This window comes from Mytilus trossulus, chromosome 1 (genome assembly GCF_036588685.1).
Source record: "Mytilus trossulus isolate FHL-02 chromosome 1, PNRI_Mtr1.1.1.hap1, whole genome shotgun sequence".
NCBI lineage: Eukaryota > Metazoa > Mollusca > Bivalvia > Mytilida > Mytilidae > Mytilus > Mytilus trossulus.
The window spans coordinates 62,193,663-62,210,393 of NC_086373.1; the positions used below are offsets into that span (position 1 = coordinate 62,193,663).

Sequence of the window (16,731 nt, forward strand, 5' to 3'; positions counted from 1 at the left end):
AAATATTTTTTTATAAATTCTTACATGGATGGAGAATTGTCTCATTGGCACTCATACCACATCTTCCTATATATATTCAGGAAAAAATTAAACCTCATTTTGTAATCACAATGAAAAAAATTAATTTAGAATGAAAATGAGCAATATGTCAAAAAGACATCACCCGACCAAAGAGCAGAAAAAAGCCGAAGACCGCAAAAATATCCCGCACCCCGAGGCGGGCCTCAGCTGGATCTTAAATTAAAATGTGAATACTAGTTCAATGAAAAATGGACGTCAAAATAAAATGAATAAATTTGGTGTATTTTCTGTCTTCTGATTGGTAAAAAGTATTAGTTTTATTTTCAATGTTGTCAATTTTTATGAAAACACGCTCACTCTGGCATTGTGTATGCATACGCCAACATGTGTGTACGTTGTTATTGTTGATATAAATAATATAATTATAGTTCTTTGAGCCTTATTTTTGATACAAATTTATTTATAATGAATTGCAATGATTTATTTTAAATTTATTGACACATAAAAATAATTTTTGACTCTTCAAATTTTACATAATCCGCTTCGATAAATTAAAAATGAATAATAGCCATTCATTAAATAAAAAATTATATGAATTAACTAAAATTAAAATGTCACTAGCACACTGTAATACTTCGTAAAAAGTATAATAAAAAAATCCGAGAAAAATTGAAAAAGTAAAGTCCGTAGCTAATCAAATGATAAAAAATCAAAAGCTCAAAACAAACGGATAACAACTGTCATGACTGAGAACGGGGTTTAAATTTTCTTATGTAGAAATTGATGGATTGAACCTGGTTTTAAAATTTCTACGAATTTATCTTACCCATTATTCCAAAACGAGAAATTTGGACGTAGCTGTTAACCTTGATATCACAATTTAAACAAATCAATAATTACTCTTGAATAATTTATTTAAATCCATCAGTTTGATTGGCTGACAGCAATCTGTAGGCACTAAGAGATCACAGTGGATGTCCATTAAAAATAATTATGACTGCACGTGCTATTTTTATTCGTAAAAATGTTAATAGGTTACACTGAAAAACAAAAACATGACTATTGTAGTTATTGTTGTAACGTAAAAAATAAAGACAAATTTTATAAATTTACATGCTTAATTGTACATGGGTCAACGTTTTTATATCCCCGATGGATTATAAAAATAACCCTTCAGTTCTTAATTTTGCAGAGCATTCAATACGCTGAGAAAATCAAAGTATCTAAAATATGCTCGTCCTCATCTGGATATTTTAACTAGTTCTCTTTCTTTTTATGGTACGGGTGTTGTCCTGCCCATTGCAATCTTCTCCATTTGTTATTTCATTATTATCAGTTCTTTTGATGTTTTCATATTTACAAATGTCCGCTTTGGAGAAAGATATGCAAAAGTAACCATCAGCATTTAATTTGACATGACAATATTTATCAGCTTGTATTGGATGGAAACTGCATACTATTTCCTTTTTTACGCCAATATAAATAGTCACGTATACAGTATCTTTATCAGCTATAGGGAAGAATGGCGTTGCAGATTTTGTTTGAATTTTAGTAAACCCTGTTTCGCTTACTGACTCCCATTCAGCCTCTCTGTCCAAACCAATTTGAACTCCAACTGCAGGAATGTTTACAGCTCCGTGAATATTGGTACCTTTACTCAACTTTTTATCACCCATGACCGTAGCATAAATATCTTCATGATATTCGTTTACGACTAGAATTTTTACCATGTTGACTTGTTTCTATAAAAAAAACCACATAAATATATTTAACAAATGTTGTTGAAATGTGCGTATATGAACAAATTTTGCATACATATACATGTAATGAATGTCTTCATGGGTATGTACATGACCTGATTTAAGGTTTTCTATGTTTAGATTAGGCAATGTTTTTCCCATTTTCTCTGTATAAAACTTTTTTGTATAATATTAAAAGTACAATTTATTTCATTGTAAACTAGAGAAAATTATGATTCCAGTGATATCTAGTTTTATACAAGTACATGTATCTTTATTAACATTACCGCAACTATGGGTCACTTATACAAGATTCCTCAAAATATGATGTCATTAAAAAGACTGTCGATTGCATTCTATCTAGTTTTAAAAATGTATCCGATGATCCCTCCAACCAACCAAGATGGCCACCGTGACTAAAAAAAGAATATGGGGGCAAAATGCAGTTTTTGGCTTATGGCTCTGAAAGTAAAGTATTAAGAGTCAATCTGATCATAGGCTGAAATGTTCATTAATTTAGAACAAGAGCTATCTGCTCTGTTTTCAGACGTATCAAACTACCCGTTGTTGGGTTGCTGTCCCTAAATTGGTAATTTCAAGGAAATTTTGCAGTTCCTGGTTATTATCGTGAACATTTAATAGAAAGAGATAAACTGTGAACAGCAAAATTGTTCAGCATAGTTAGATCGACATATAAAGAAAATGACCGAAATGGTCAATTGACCCCTTTAAGAGTTATTGCTCTTTAGAGTAAACTTTTCACACCTTTTTGTATTTTTTTTATATGTTTTTACAAAAATCTTCTCCTCTGAATTTCAAACTACTTGGCCAAATTAAACCAAACTTGTCCTAAATCCTACTTAGCGTATATAGTTTAACCAAGATGGCCGCCATGACTAAAAATAGAACAGGGATAAAGTGCAGTTTTTGGCTTATATCTCGGAAACTTAATTCAAAAGCAAATTCAACCAGGGATGAATATGCTCATCAAGTCATGATGTATCTGCCCTGAATTTTTCAGATGCATCATACATGTACAACCTGTTGATGGGTTACGGTCTCAGAATTTGTAATTTTATAGAAATTTTACAGTTTTTATTTATAATCTTGAATATTATAATAGATAGCGATTAACTGTAAACAGTCATATTGTTCAGCAAAGTCACAAAAGCATGCCAACATGACAAAAATTGACCCCTTTAGTATTTATTGTCCTTCATGGTCATTTTTGACATTTTTTTACATCTGATGACCGTGAGGGTATTCCGGTGTATTGCTGTCGCCTAGATTTCCATTATGTAATCCATAAGCATGATACATACACGAACATTATCGAGCTCAAATAATATTTCTTATTGCTTGTTATAAATTCATTTTTTCAAAGGATACCCCTAAAGATAAATTAATAATATGAAAATGCTTTGTCGATAGAAATATAATTTTTGATATGCAAGTAAAAAAAACTTAATATCTATGCACACGTACGGAAAAAAAGTGTGTTAACGCATGCAGGGAATATATTTCAAGAACGTTTGCAATCTCCAAAGCAGACTTATCGGTCCTTGCTCTCTCTAAAGGACCGATAATTCTGAATGGAAGATTAAACATTTGGCGGGAAAATATGAATTCCTACTCAAATTTAATCTTATAGATAAAATCGAATTTCTACAGAAGAGTGTCCACCATGTACTTGTGCTACACTTTTATTAATGTAGTAGAATAGCATGATATATAAATGGATGAAAATTATATATACATGTAACTGTAATATACAAGTATTAATATAATATATAACAACAAACCAGAGTATACTGATTTGTATCACTACAATATAATAGTTATTACGATGAGTTTGAATTCTCTGTTATTGATTTATCATCCACGCACGAAATTGTCTCAGAAAAAAAAGAGTATATTTGTACATTAACCTTACTTTCAGGTATAGAGATGTGATTTTTTTTCTGAGACAAGTGCTTGTGACCATCCACAAGAACTTGCAGTCATCCGATGTTCAGTACTTCAGTACTTTGAGTTGTAAATTTTTGTAATCTTTTACAAAAATTTCCTCCTCTGAAACTACTGACAGTAATAATTAACCAATTTAAAACTTTGCCACAATCATCATTACGGTATTAGTTAAACAAAAATGTGTCAGATAACCCTGCCTACCAACCAGCATGGCTGACATCGCTAAAAGTAGAACATAGGGGTAAAAAGTAAGCTTTGTCTATTATTCTTTAAGCGTTATAAACTTTTAAAAGAGAAAATCTGATAGGATTTTTTTTTAGAATAATGAGCTCTACCAATTGTCCATATATACGTCAAAACTGATAGACAAATTTTAATAGGAGTTATTGCAGATAAATGGCAAATTTTACAATGTTTGTTTTCAATTTTTGCCTTTTATCATGAAAACTATGAGCGGCACAGGCTCTAGAAAGCCTCTATTTATGTTGTTGTGTTTTTACCAAATTATGATTGATCATCGAAGAACTACTAATCATGCTTACCAAACTTCATTTTTTGGTAACAACATTCAACACCTGACGTACTAAGTATAATTTCTGAAGTTATTAAAAATTCCCAGATAATTGAATTGGCTCAAATTTCCTTTAACGAATTTTGAAACACATTATAGATTATTAAAGTTTTTTTGGGGAAAAGTCGAGAAATCTGCATTGGAAATCTGAATCAAGCCATGATAATATTGCATGCAGGAATACCGTTTAATTCATAGAGAATAATACATTGCAAAATCAGTATCATATGTCGTATCATCTTGAGACACCAATATCAGCCCACGGGCCTTTATACGTTTCATCATATATTTCAACAGGAGAGTTAAATTATATACTAGTCAACAAAAGAAACGACACACTACTTTGAAATCAAATTTATCAAAAAGTATTAAAATAAAACAAAATGATATTTAATTTGTTTAAAAGCTTTCATTTGCAAGGTATGCACATGTAATAATAAAAATCAAAACTTTTCGGAAATTATCTAAATTCCGTGTAAACGATCATAGGGTGCAACTTCGTTTTGCGGAAAGTCGAATAAAAAACTACACCTTATTTTCTAAGTACTAAATTAAATTTCAAATTTGTTTAAAAATATCCAATATGCTAATCAAGTTATGTTCATGTTGTAAATAATGGGTTGAAATATTGTGTATTCCAATTTTTATGAAAAAAAGCGTTTTTTGAAATCTCAAAAAATGCAAAAATATTTTTTTTTATTTTCGTCTCAAATCAATGCTTTAGATATGAAAACAACACACAGTAAATTTGGAACCTTTCGGATTAGTTTTAAGATTGTTACCGCTTTTTGAATATCACTTTACACATACTGTCTATGGTATTAAAATCAGTTGAAATGTATACATCTTAACGATTTCTCGTGGGGCCGAACTTTGCTTAACAAATACACGAAGAAACTGTACGATTTAAAAAAAAATTGTTGGCAAACACTTTCTTTACCTTTAAATGAGAGATTGGCATCATTAGTATGAACTTCTGTTTTTAAAATTGTCGTTTTATGTAATTTAAAATTTTGTAAAAAATAAAAATCACGAAAAAACGTCACGAAAGCAAAAAAAAATATTTTAAACGGATTTATATTTCCATAATGATCAAGTATTACTACCTTCAATATTGGTCCAATGAACAGAAAACTTTATCTTTAATTTGAAAAAATGTCTTGTATCGTTTCTTTTGTTGACTAGTATATGAACATTTTTCTGATCCATAGCACTGGGTTACCTTCAGTTCTACTTTTGTCTTGTTGTAAAAGCCGTAAAAGAACTGCTCCTGAATTACTTATCCAAAGCACATGGGTTACCTTACAATTTGCGTACGGTTGTTTTAAAAGTATTTGTTTATTATTGTATTTTTTTGTGTGTTTTGTATTTTTTATGGTTGCATTAGTGTGCCAAAAAATATGAAAACTTGACGTTCGTTACGTAACATGTACATACCAAAAAATGACGTCATTCAATAAATTGCATCACGCCCGAATGACAGTTCTATTGGACTTATTTTAAGGAAAGATATGTAAAAATAAAAAAAAAAAAATTTAAAAAAAGTAAGGGTGTAAAGGGTATGCAATAAAGGGTGTGCATAAAAAATGAGCGATCTGGATGAAACAGCAGGCTATTTATCGAATATTCAAAACTACTGTATTTACTACTAAACAATTATACCATGGATAGCTATGGTATAATTTTCGGTTATTGGGATTTATACTTAGGTTGCATTCCCATAGGTTACATTGTACAGCTATAGGTTAATATATAAATAACACATAGCTGAGAGGGTGATAGAGCAGATTGGTACCCCGAAAAAACATTGTCAACCGCGGAGATTTCTGATTGGTTTAGACGAGAGGGTATTTAACATTAAAAAATTGTCACCCGCTCAGCCATGTGATAGAGTAAATTGACACCCTCGTCTTAGCCAATCAACATATGGCATTTTAACGTGAAGTATAATAAATGCTGTTATAAGACAATTCCACGTCATATATCAGTCTAACTGTCCAAGTACAACAACGATACAGACAGACTTGGATTATGCAACGTCATTTGCAAGTCAAGTTCACGGTCGCAGTTGCTAATCTAGTCACTGAATGCCATTAAAGACAGATGCAGGCCAAAGATATTTCCAATATACTATCATCCAGATGAATCGATTGCGGAAAAAACCCCATTCAAAGCCATAAAATTTAAATCGCATTATTGCTAAAAGACACTGCAAATTTGTGGTTTGATCGAAAGTAAAGGATTAAAAATAAATTTGATTGGTGTTTGAACGTATACATGTAGAAGGCTTTCGTGAATTAAATATAAAGGTATAAGAATATTAAAATTGGAAATAAAAAATAAATTAGATAATCCTTATTTCAAGAGTATAACCTTAATCTGCCTGTGAGTCATCAGAATAATAATTACATGTTATAGGCGAATGTAGAGCACAAATAGTCATGTAATCATAAGTAAAGTGTACATGTATATAGATTTGCAAAGCAGTATTATCATTTATCAACAAAAAGTTCAGATGTCTTAATGGTAACTAAACCAGAAAAAAACGAAAATAGTACGGGGTTTCATTGCTACGATAAAGGTGTTATAAGGTATCGATTTGATGACAGAAAAATAGGCACAATTAAGATTTCATTCCAAATCTGTCAGTCAACGACGAAACATCTTGTGAAAGCGTTACTGCATCTGGAAAACTTTTCCTATGCCTGTTTTACCAAAACTACTTGCTCATTTACTTACAAGAGAAAATATGAAATATTTATTAACTTCTATGTAAGTTGTCCCATATCTTCTAACGCCTTTCAGATATGAGAAACCGACATTTAATACATATGACTTGTAAATAATTATTATAGATAATTGTATGTGAAATTGCGTTTAATAAACCAGTGTAAAGAAAAGTCCCGATGTATCACGAACCCTTTAAATATTATATTATATATATCTAAACTACTTACCCGTGTTTTAAAAAAAAAAATCTGGTTACGTTTGATAAATGTGTGAGCTTGCAGTTCTTTTTATACCATCTAGAGATTGATCGATTGACCAAACTCTTTGTTATATATAATATATATATACATTTTTAAATATTGAATTGTCTTTTTCCGCGAATTTTGTTTACCATTCATCCATATATGGAAAAACGGCATTTCTTTTTATTGAAGTGTCGAGTGCATTAGTCCAAAATATATGTCATTGACTGAAATTCAACCTTAAAGTCTTATAACTATAATACTCGTATAAATTTCCCTTTCCAACTATATACATGTATACACGTTGCACGCAGTCACAAAATGAAATAAATGTTATTTTTTAAAAATAAACCATAGTTAACTAAATAATTTTGACTAAGAGAAATTGAGAATGAAAATTGGGAATATGACTATGTCAACGAAATAACAACCCGACTAAAGAGCAGAAAACGGCTGTCCATTCGAACTTACATTTATGTTGCGCGTAAAATAAAATTCACAATATCAAAATATACCTACGCCTAATTTTGAACAAGGATTTTCAATATACGTTTTGTCATCCGATAAAGTTTTCATGTTAGATAACAATATTTATTCAGATAAATCAATATTATACAATATTATACAAATGAAATAATATTAAGGATTCAGAAACAAGCAATTTGCTTTTACAAATCTCATCTGTATCCTTTTACAAAAATAATACACTTATTGAACAATTAATACATAAATATAAATACTGGCATGCTCTGTAATAAATATATGAATATGAAAAAGTTGGAAGAAGAAGAAAAAAATTTAATGAGAAAATAAATAAAATAAATAAATCTCCCATTAAACCTTCGAACTGGTTTCACATTACCCTTTGGTTCAATACCTTTCTTGTAAGCAACAGCTTCATGTATGTCAAGGGAAAAGTTCATAGACATGCTTCGAAAAATTAAACATTATTTTTCTGATTTTATACAGCTATCACAAGGGTACACTCAAATTAACCGTTAACAGGAGTTTGAAATACCTTATTCTATGAATATAATCTGTCACTTTCCAAACACAATTTACCAACGAAAGCTGGGCTTTGAAACAACAATCATATCAAGGATGAGTCAAAACAATATTATGAAGTACCTAGAGTGAACTTGAACTGCCCTCGTGCAACTGCTTTGTATTTTTAAAAAAAATCTTTTTATGTAACCTACGTGCCTGATATTTTAGATTCTCATCACCTTTCAATTCCTACAGCATGTTTCAAAATATTATGCTCTGTGTAAAATATTCTGCATGTATCAAAAAGGCTAAGAACAAAAACTTTTTGTTTGTGAAAAAGTCCAAGATTGTTCTAACGCTTTTTTTCTTCCCCAACCACAGACACACTCTTTTTACCGCACCGAAAGAACGAAAATGATATCAGATAATATTATATAAAACGGCAAAACGGCATTTTCTTGTAGTTAAAAAAAAATCACCTCCGGTAAAGTTCCAATGGTTTCTTCTCCCATTTTTCGCATATTCAAGGAAATTACCTTGAGTTTAGCTGGTCATGTGCACGACCACGTTGCCTCTTAAACATCATCATCTGTATAAATGACATTGCCAATACATCGGGGTTTAAAATACGATTGTCAAAACTCTCAAATTGCGTAATGCACGGATGGTCCTCTAAATTTTAATAAACAAACTCTGCATGTCTGCAACATACACATTCCTCTGTGAACGGCATTTGCTGGCAATTTTCACAATCACACCATTCTTCCAAAGTCGGGAATGCCTGCTCTGATGTTGGCTCGGCTACGGAATTGCTGTTCATTTCCTTTACAGAATATTCTGGTTCAAAATTTTACGGAACCAAGCCCATTTTATCTTCTCTATCCATGGAAATTCGGTGAATGTTTTTGTTTTGCTTTGATGGTATTACGTAATCGAACGTTGGAATCCAAATAGACGGGGTGACGTCACTAATAAAAACAAAATGGTATCTGCCATGTCGGCGGGAAATTTAAAATGGCTTTTTTTTACATTAGGTCAAAGAGATAAGACGTTTTATTACTATACAAATATAAAATAGATAGTTAACACAATTAAATTTTGAGTGGGTTTCCTTCCCCTTTAAAGAATTAAAAAAATAATTGTACAAGAGTCGATTAACAACATTAGTTTTTTGCACTGTTATTTATAGAATATGAAAACTGATATAATAAAAAAAAAAGTAAGTTCTTTTTAGCAAGAAATGGAATTTCCTTCTTTATAATAAAAAAATCTATATATCTCTTATAGTACTAAAAACATAGCTCACACTCACAAAGGCAATTTTAATAAGAAAGAAGAAAACAATACTAAAAATTTAAATAAATACGATGCCTGGGATTTTTTTGATAACAATATTTTGTTGGCCTAGCTGGCCGAAAAAAAACTTGCTGAATTTTAGAATGGTGAAACTAACAACAGTTGAGACAGTGAAACAGTAGATTATAAACATCTAGTTATAGTGCTTGATCCAGAAATATTTAAAAGCATTCCAAATCTCTCGCATATATATTTCTACATACTATAAGACCATACTTAACGAGTTCTGTGCCATAGGGCCAATACATTGGCCTAAGCAATATCTGAAAAATGACAGAGGGCCAATATTTTGGCCCTTAATTGGTAAAAATATTTATCCTATTTTTGCAACAATTACGGCTTTATGTCTTTTAAAAATGTTGAAAATAAGTTGTTTGATAACTAGGACAGTTAAATTTGAATAATTCAACGGTTTTATTATGTAAACTGTTAACAATTTATTATAGTTTGACGTTGACGTTTATTACGTCACTTTCACAACAACAACAGGTACCCGCGCTGGAGCAAACCAAACGTTAGAATACTATAGTCATACATGTATAAAATAGGGTACATTTGTTGATATTGAACTATTTTAACAATTTTGACTTGGAAAGACTATGGAGTAATATGAAAGGTTATGCATGCAGCTCCAACTTTTTTTGTTTTTTTTCTTAGATAATAATAAAAGATTTTTTAAATAAAGACATCTGTTCTATTTTGGCGTTAATATTGAGTCACTGATAAGGTCTTTGCGTCGGAACTAAACACATTTATTCTAAAAACAGTTGTTGGCATGACACGGGTTATGTTCTTCTCATATATGTTATGATGGTATGATACTAAACCCCTTACGGGAAGGATTGTGCCTGATGTTCATATGATGAAATCATAATCTTTCAGTCAGTTTAATTGAAGTCTGGAGCTGGCATGTCAGTTAACTGCTAGTAGTCTGTTGTTATTTATGTATTATTGTCATTTTGTTTATTTTCTTTGGTTACATCTTCTGACATCAGACTCGGACTTCTCTTGAACTGAATTTTAATGTGCGTATTGTTATGCTTTTACTTTTCTACACTGGTTAGAGGTATAGGGGGAGGGTTGAGATCTCACAAACATGTTTAACCCCGCCGCATTTTTGCGCCTGTCCCAAGTCAGGAGCCTCTGGCCTTTGTTAGTCTTGTATTATTTAAATTTTAGTTTCTTGTGTACAATTTGGAAATTAGTATGGCGTTCATTATCACTGAACTAGTATATATTTGTTTAGGGGCAAGCTGAAGGACGCCTCCGGGTGCGGGAATTTCTCGCTACATTGAAGACCTGTTGGTGACCTTCTGCTGTTGTGTTTTTTTTATTTTGGTCGGGTTGTTGTCTCTTTGACACATTCCCCATTTCCATTCTCAATTTTATTCAACAATATGTTAAAAGGAAAGGTGTTTGATTTAATACAAAAAAACTCATTGAAAATATATAAAACAAATCTGTAATTCTTTTATTTTTCATATGCTACATTTTTAGCCGCGCGTGTTGTTTGATTGTTTGTCAATGCCACAATCCGGTAAACTCCGGGAAAACACTCGAAAATTAATAAGCTTGAATTCATCAACCATTGACTGAAATATTAATTGTCGATAATGCGTTATAGAATCGTAATAAATTTAGCAACGTGCATACATGCATTATTTCCGAATAAACATGTTTGCATACATAAGTTTAATATTTTTTATAACCCTATAGGGCAATAAACTCGTTCCATGCAAAATGCAATTTCAAGACTAAACATACACTGTTGCGATTTATAGAACAAACGGTATTTATTATTCAAAAATTGAAATGTTTATTGATAGTTAAAAAAATATCTGACCGGCATTTACAAGTTCTTCTATTAAGGTTTTCTTTGCATTTGAAAAATTGCCATTTTTTCAAAATAGTATTGTGAGGAAAACTACGGGAAATTGCACGAATATGAACGTCCTCTTAGAATATATGTTATCAACGGCAGCGTTGCGAAATACGGCAAATATGGCGAATATCGCAAATCCTTGGTTCCGCATTTTTCCGCCGGAAGAAATCGCTGAAGACCCCGAATTTATTTGTGAAAGTGGTGTAAGAATATGCCAGACAGAGGAGCTCCTGCAATAGCATATTTTATGCTCATGTTTACAGTCAATCTTATGAAGAAGATAGTCCTAGAAACAAACAGGTAAAAAAGCTCGCTATTTTGGCATTTCTGTCCATAAAACTGATACAATATTATTGAAAGAGTATGTATCTGTTTTGTCATACTTTCACATGATGATAATTGAGTTGGTTCATAGCTTTACTTTTCCTACAAAATGTATCAGTATAATTTAACAAACAAATTTTTCGTCTGCATGCGAATGTCCTTTTTTTTTAAATCTTATCTAATGATTTTTTTAACCTCCCCGAACCATCCCCATTTAAAAAAAGAAATATAAGCTTGCACAATTTCCCGATGTTTAGAATAACTACAAAAGAAGTGAAAAGCCTAGTAGAATTATCAAAGTGCTCAAGAAGATCTATAACCAAATGCATTATTAAAAATTTCTCTTTTGGGTGCGCGTATCATAAATATAAACTGTATATTGATTGTGTGTTACTACTTTTTCTCGTTTTGGGAACGCAATTTAGGATCGTAGATGTGGAATTCTTATTTTGCCGCCGAAAAAAATGTACTACTATAAAGACCTACAAACATTTGATTTTTTTTTTTGAATTAACGAAAATCATTTACTTTAATGCAAACAAGTATTCATGTTTCATTTCATTAATTAGATAAGTGAGAAACCCCTTTTTTTATTTTAAAAACATGAACTATGTAATATTTCTAGGTTTATGAATACCCACGGTACACGCCCCAAGTAGAAAAAAACCACCAAAAGAATCTTCATAGATCCTCAAAAATATTGACGAAAATATTGCTTATTTCATAAACATAAAATTAACGGGCCGCACCGGACCGGAATATTAACAGACATTTAAAAATATGATGCAGCTAGAAAAAATATTAAAATTTGATTGATTTCTTATTCTATATTGACGTATTTACAGCTCGATAAATACAGTGCGGTATTAAAAAACGAAAATTCAAATAATAAGCATGTGTATAGTAAATTTTGATTTCCGTTTTTAATTAATTTACAGTTAAATTATTTTACATCCTTTAGCGTATATATTTTCTAATGTGATGACATTTATATTTCAGATATGCCCGATCATTTATCAAAACCAACATGCAAAGGATCAACAGATGTAGACATTCACGTGTTCACCAATGGATTAAGAATGGACCGCTCACAATTAATGAGTTTAATGCCGCTATTTACAATATGGGACTGAATAAGAGACCGACACTACAGTGCTACTGGAAGAAAGGGAAACAAGAATACAAGTGGTTTAGAAAGATGTTTCCAAGAAATAGGTTTCAATTAATTCTAAAATTTTTACATGTTGTTGATAATCGTAAAGTTTCAGGCAGAAATGATCCAACATATGACCCATCGGCCAAGTTTAAGCCGATTCTTGATTCATTGAACATGCGATCCAAATATCTGTATACACCTGAAAGAAACCTATCAATTGATGAGTCTTTGGTTGGGACACGTGCGCGCTCTGTAATGACACAATATATACCATCAAAAAGTCACAAATTTGGCATTAAACTTTGGATGCTGGTAGAATCTATATCCGGTTATCTCGTGCATAGTACTGTTTACAGAGGTCGTCGTTTCGATCCTGTGCCTGGTGGGGAACTCCAAAGTAGTATGGTTGTTAAAAGTCTACTGAACGTTAGTTGTTTATTTGATAAAGGATACCACGTGTTTTGCGATAGTTTCTTTTCTAGTCTACCACTAGCATCAGAACTACTTTTAAATAGGACATTGATGACTGGAAGTTTAAGAAGTAACCGACCAATGCCACAAAGAATAAAAAACCCAAAATTAAGTCCGGATGAATATGTATTTATGAGAAGACAAGAAACATTAGTATGTGCATACAGACAAAACAAACGGAAACCAGTTCACAACTATTATAAACATGAAATGGTCATATTATAACAGGAATAGATATGGTATCATTAGCAGTATTTAAAGGTAGCCCTGAGTGTGTATGACACAGGGTGCGAGTACACAGTTATTTCGTAGTGCATTTCTTTTAGACAATAAATGAAAATTAAAAAAAATCCCACCTGCGCTTTCTGCACAGTGTGTTGAACTACTTTTGGGACAAATTATATAAAAATTATAGAAAACTCCATCAGCTCTAACTCAAAATATGGACAATTTTATGTTAAGTGGGTCTTGAAATCATTTGACAGCTTCCGAAGTGCTAATTTTTTACCTTTTTCAGCTGGACCTAATAACTACTTTACATTAATATTTATGACCCAAATTTGTTTACAGTGTCATTTCACCCCCCCCCCCCCCCCCCCCCTTCTTGCTATATGAGGAATAAAACATGGAGAAATAAATTTGGAAGGGGTATAACAAAAATTTGCAAGTAACACATTTTCCACACTAAGGACTATATTCGTTGACCGAAAAGGACGATAACTGTACTCGAACCACAGACTTGTATACTGGTAGTATTTATCGTTTGTATCATTCTTTATACCTCTTTTTTTCAATGGAATGTCAATAAATATCATAGTCGGAAACGGTGGATGTTTATTATTTTGAGCTACTCACTCTTTGCCATTACATTTGGGTATGGTGCCACTTCAATTACAGTATTAAAATTCAAGGACTGTGGTGCCTGTATGACGGACTCAGAGAATATCACACAATGTAGAAAGTGGGCTAAAAAATAACAGAGATAACAGCCAATGCCAGGATAAAGACAGAGCCATGCCACTTTACATCAATTAAAAAATTAAAATGAATTTTATGTCAATTTTATGGTTTTGTGAGCATTTTTTTTAAATTTCTGTTCCACATTATAGAAACCCCCACCCCCGATAAGAAAATTGTTGTTGCCTTACAAATTTCTTTCACTCGTCACATTTATTTTAGCTCACCTAATCAAAAGGGTTAAGTGAGATTTTTTCATTACTTGGCGTCCATCGTTCGCCGTCGTTGTTAGTTATTTCAGAAATCTTCTCTGACAACACTGAGGCAAATTCAATCAAATTAGGCCACACTTCACATAGGGCACAGGCACTTGTCTCAGAAAAAAATTCCTATATGCCTTATTATAACACAAGGTACTTAACTTGCATTTTAGAAAAATGTTAGATGGTGACGAAGTTCCGTTATATGCCGATTTATAGGCTGTTAATCCCACTAAAGCTTGTTTTATCGTAAATCTAAATTGATTTATCTTTACAATGGTGCATAACATGCCTACATTTATTGTCGGAATCATCCGTAGCAATCCTACCAAAGTATGTCAACCTTGTGTTATAATAAGGTATATAGGAATTTTTTTCTGAGACAAGTGCCTGTGACATTGGGGTATAAAGTTTAAAAATGTGTTCGATGTCTCGGCCTGCCAACCATGATGACGGACTTTGCTAATTATAGAACATTGAGATACAATGCAGGTATATTTGGGGGCTTTTATCTCTAAAAACATACCATTAACACCAAACTGTCTGGATTAAAATGCTCATCAGGTTAGGATCTGTCTGCATGCAATTAAATTTTCAGACGAATCTGAGTTGGGTTCCTGCTACTGAATTCGTCATTTTAAGGACATTTTGCAGTTTTTTGTTATTATCTTGAATATTAGTATAGATAGAGAAAAACAGCAATACAGCAAGCAAATTTATTTCTACTTATAAGTCAACATGATCAATATGGTCAATTGAACCCTTCAGAAGTTATTGCCGGGTAAGAAAATTTTAATCAATTTTTCGTAAATTTTTCTTACCTTTTAAATCTTCTCCTCTACGCCTGGGACAAAAAAAACTTAGACCTATTAGTATTAGTGTATCTATTATAAACCTTATTTTACATGATTTTATATAACACAGTAGATACATGTACATGTGGAGCCTCTAGTGATTTTTTTTATTTCTTTTTGCTTGTCTTTTGCGTTTCTCTTTTTGTCAGAAAGAGTCGGCGGCAGATGTGTCCTTAGACTTGAAATTTTGTGTGTCAGACCCTTGGCGAATTGATAGGTCTAAGTTAAAAGCTTATATTTTTTAAATCATTTTTGATGAATAAGTTTTAATTTTCATATATTTGGTCGTACTTTTTTTTTACGGTTTCTATTTTTAAATTTGTTTATATGTACTTGTTTCATTGTTTTTTATGCATTGTAAAGCTCTTAGAGTAAATGTTTTTTTTTAGATAAGCGCTATATATATATATAGCATAGCAAAATCCGTACCACATGCTGTATACATCACCCTCGATGAATATCGATATTGGTATCTCGGGATAATACAGCATATGATACGGATTTCCCATGTATTATTCTCTATAGACAGAATAATGTTGCGTATAAACAGAGACATATAATTGTAAAAGATGTCTCTGGTATAACATAAAACATTGGAATACATAAACAACATATAGTTTGTACTATACCTTAAGCCTCAGTCGGATTTGTTTACTTTCCGTGTCATGAGACAGTTCCTTAATTTTTGAATTATGCTTCACGGTGTATATTCGGAACGCTTGGTTTCAGATTTAATCGCCGTTACGCTTGCTTTCAGATTCCGGAAACGCGTACTTTCCGATATTCCAAAAGAAAATTCCAAAGACAGTTGAAAGGTAGGTTGCCTCAATCTTAAAATAAACAATCAAACACCGTTTTTTGTGCTTTGACGGCGTGCATTAATTGAGTCCACAAACGTAACGTCTTCAAATAACAGAAATCATTTACGACCTCGGCATTTTCCCCGAGAAAACGTGAGCGTACTAAAAACACTGGACACACAGTTTATCACATTACTTTAAACATAAGCGCTAGCGTTAATTATACTCCTCTTTTTTTTTAACAACGAAGTGCAGCAAATGCACATTCTGGAAATACATGTATAAATAAATATATACTATGAGCAGTGTAATGGAAATGATAAGCGACTATGTCGGGGACACTATTCGGAAAATAGCGTTAAAACGTCATTTCTTTTTATTGTAACATGATAGTTGGATATTAAAAAGGTTCA

General features: G+C 31.8%; 1 protein-coding gene across 1 annotated transcript; it reads left to right on the forward strand.

Annotated features, from left to right (window-relative positions):
• Positions 1-11,707: 11,707 nt before the first annotated feature.
• On the forward strand, positions 11,708-13,672 carry LOC134685348 (piggyBac transposable element-derived protein 4-like). Its single transcript, XM_063545079.1, has 2 exons — positions 11,708-11,796; positions 12,820-13,672. The coding sequence occupies exons 1-2, from the start codon at positions 11,708-11,710 to the stop codon at positions 13,670-13,672; spliced, it is 942 nt and encodes a 313-aa protein (XP_063401149.1).
• Positions 13,673-16,731: the final 3,059 nt, after the last annotated feature.

Coding starts and splice junctions, on each gene's coding strand:
- LOC134685348 (XM_063545079.1), top strand. CDS start 11,708: ATGCCAGACAGAGGAGCTCCTGCAATAGCATATTTTATGCTCATGTTT. Junction 11,797..12,819: donor ATAGTCCTAGAAACAAACAG/GTAAAAAAGCTC, acceptor TTTATATTTCAG/ATATGCCCGATCATTTATCA.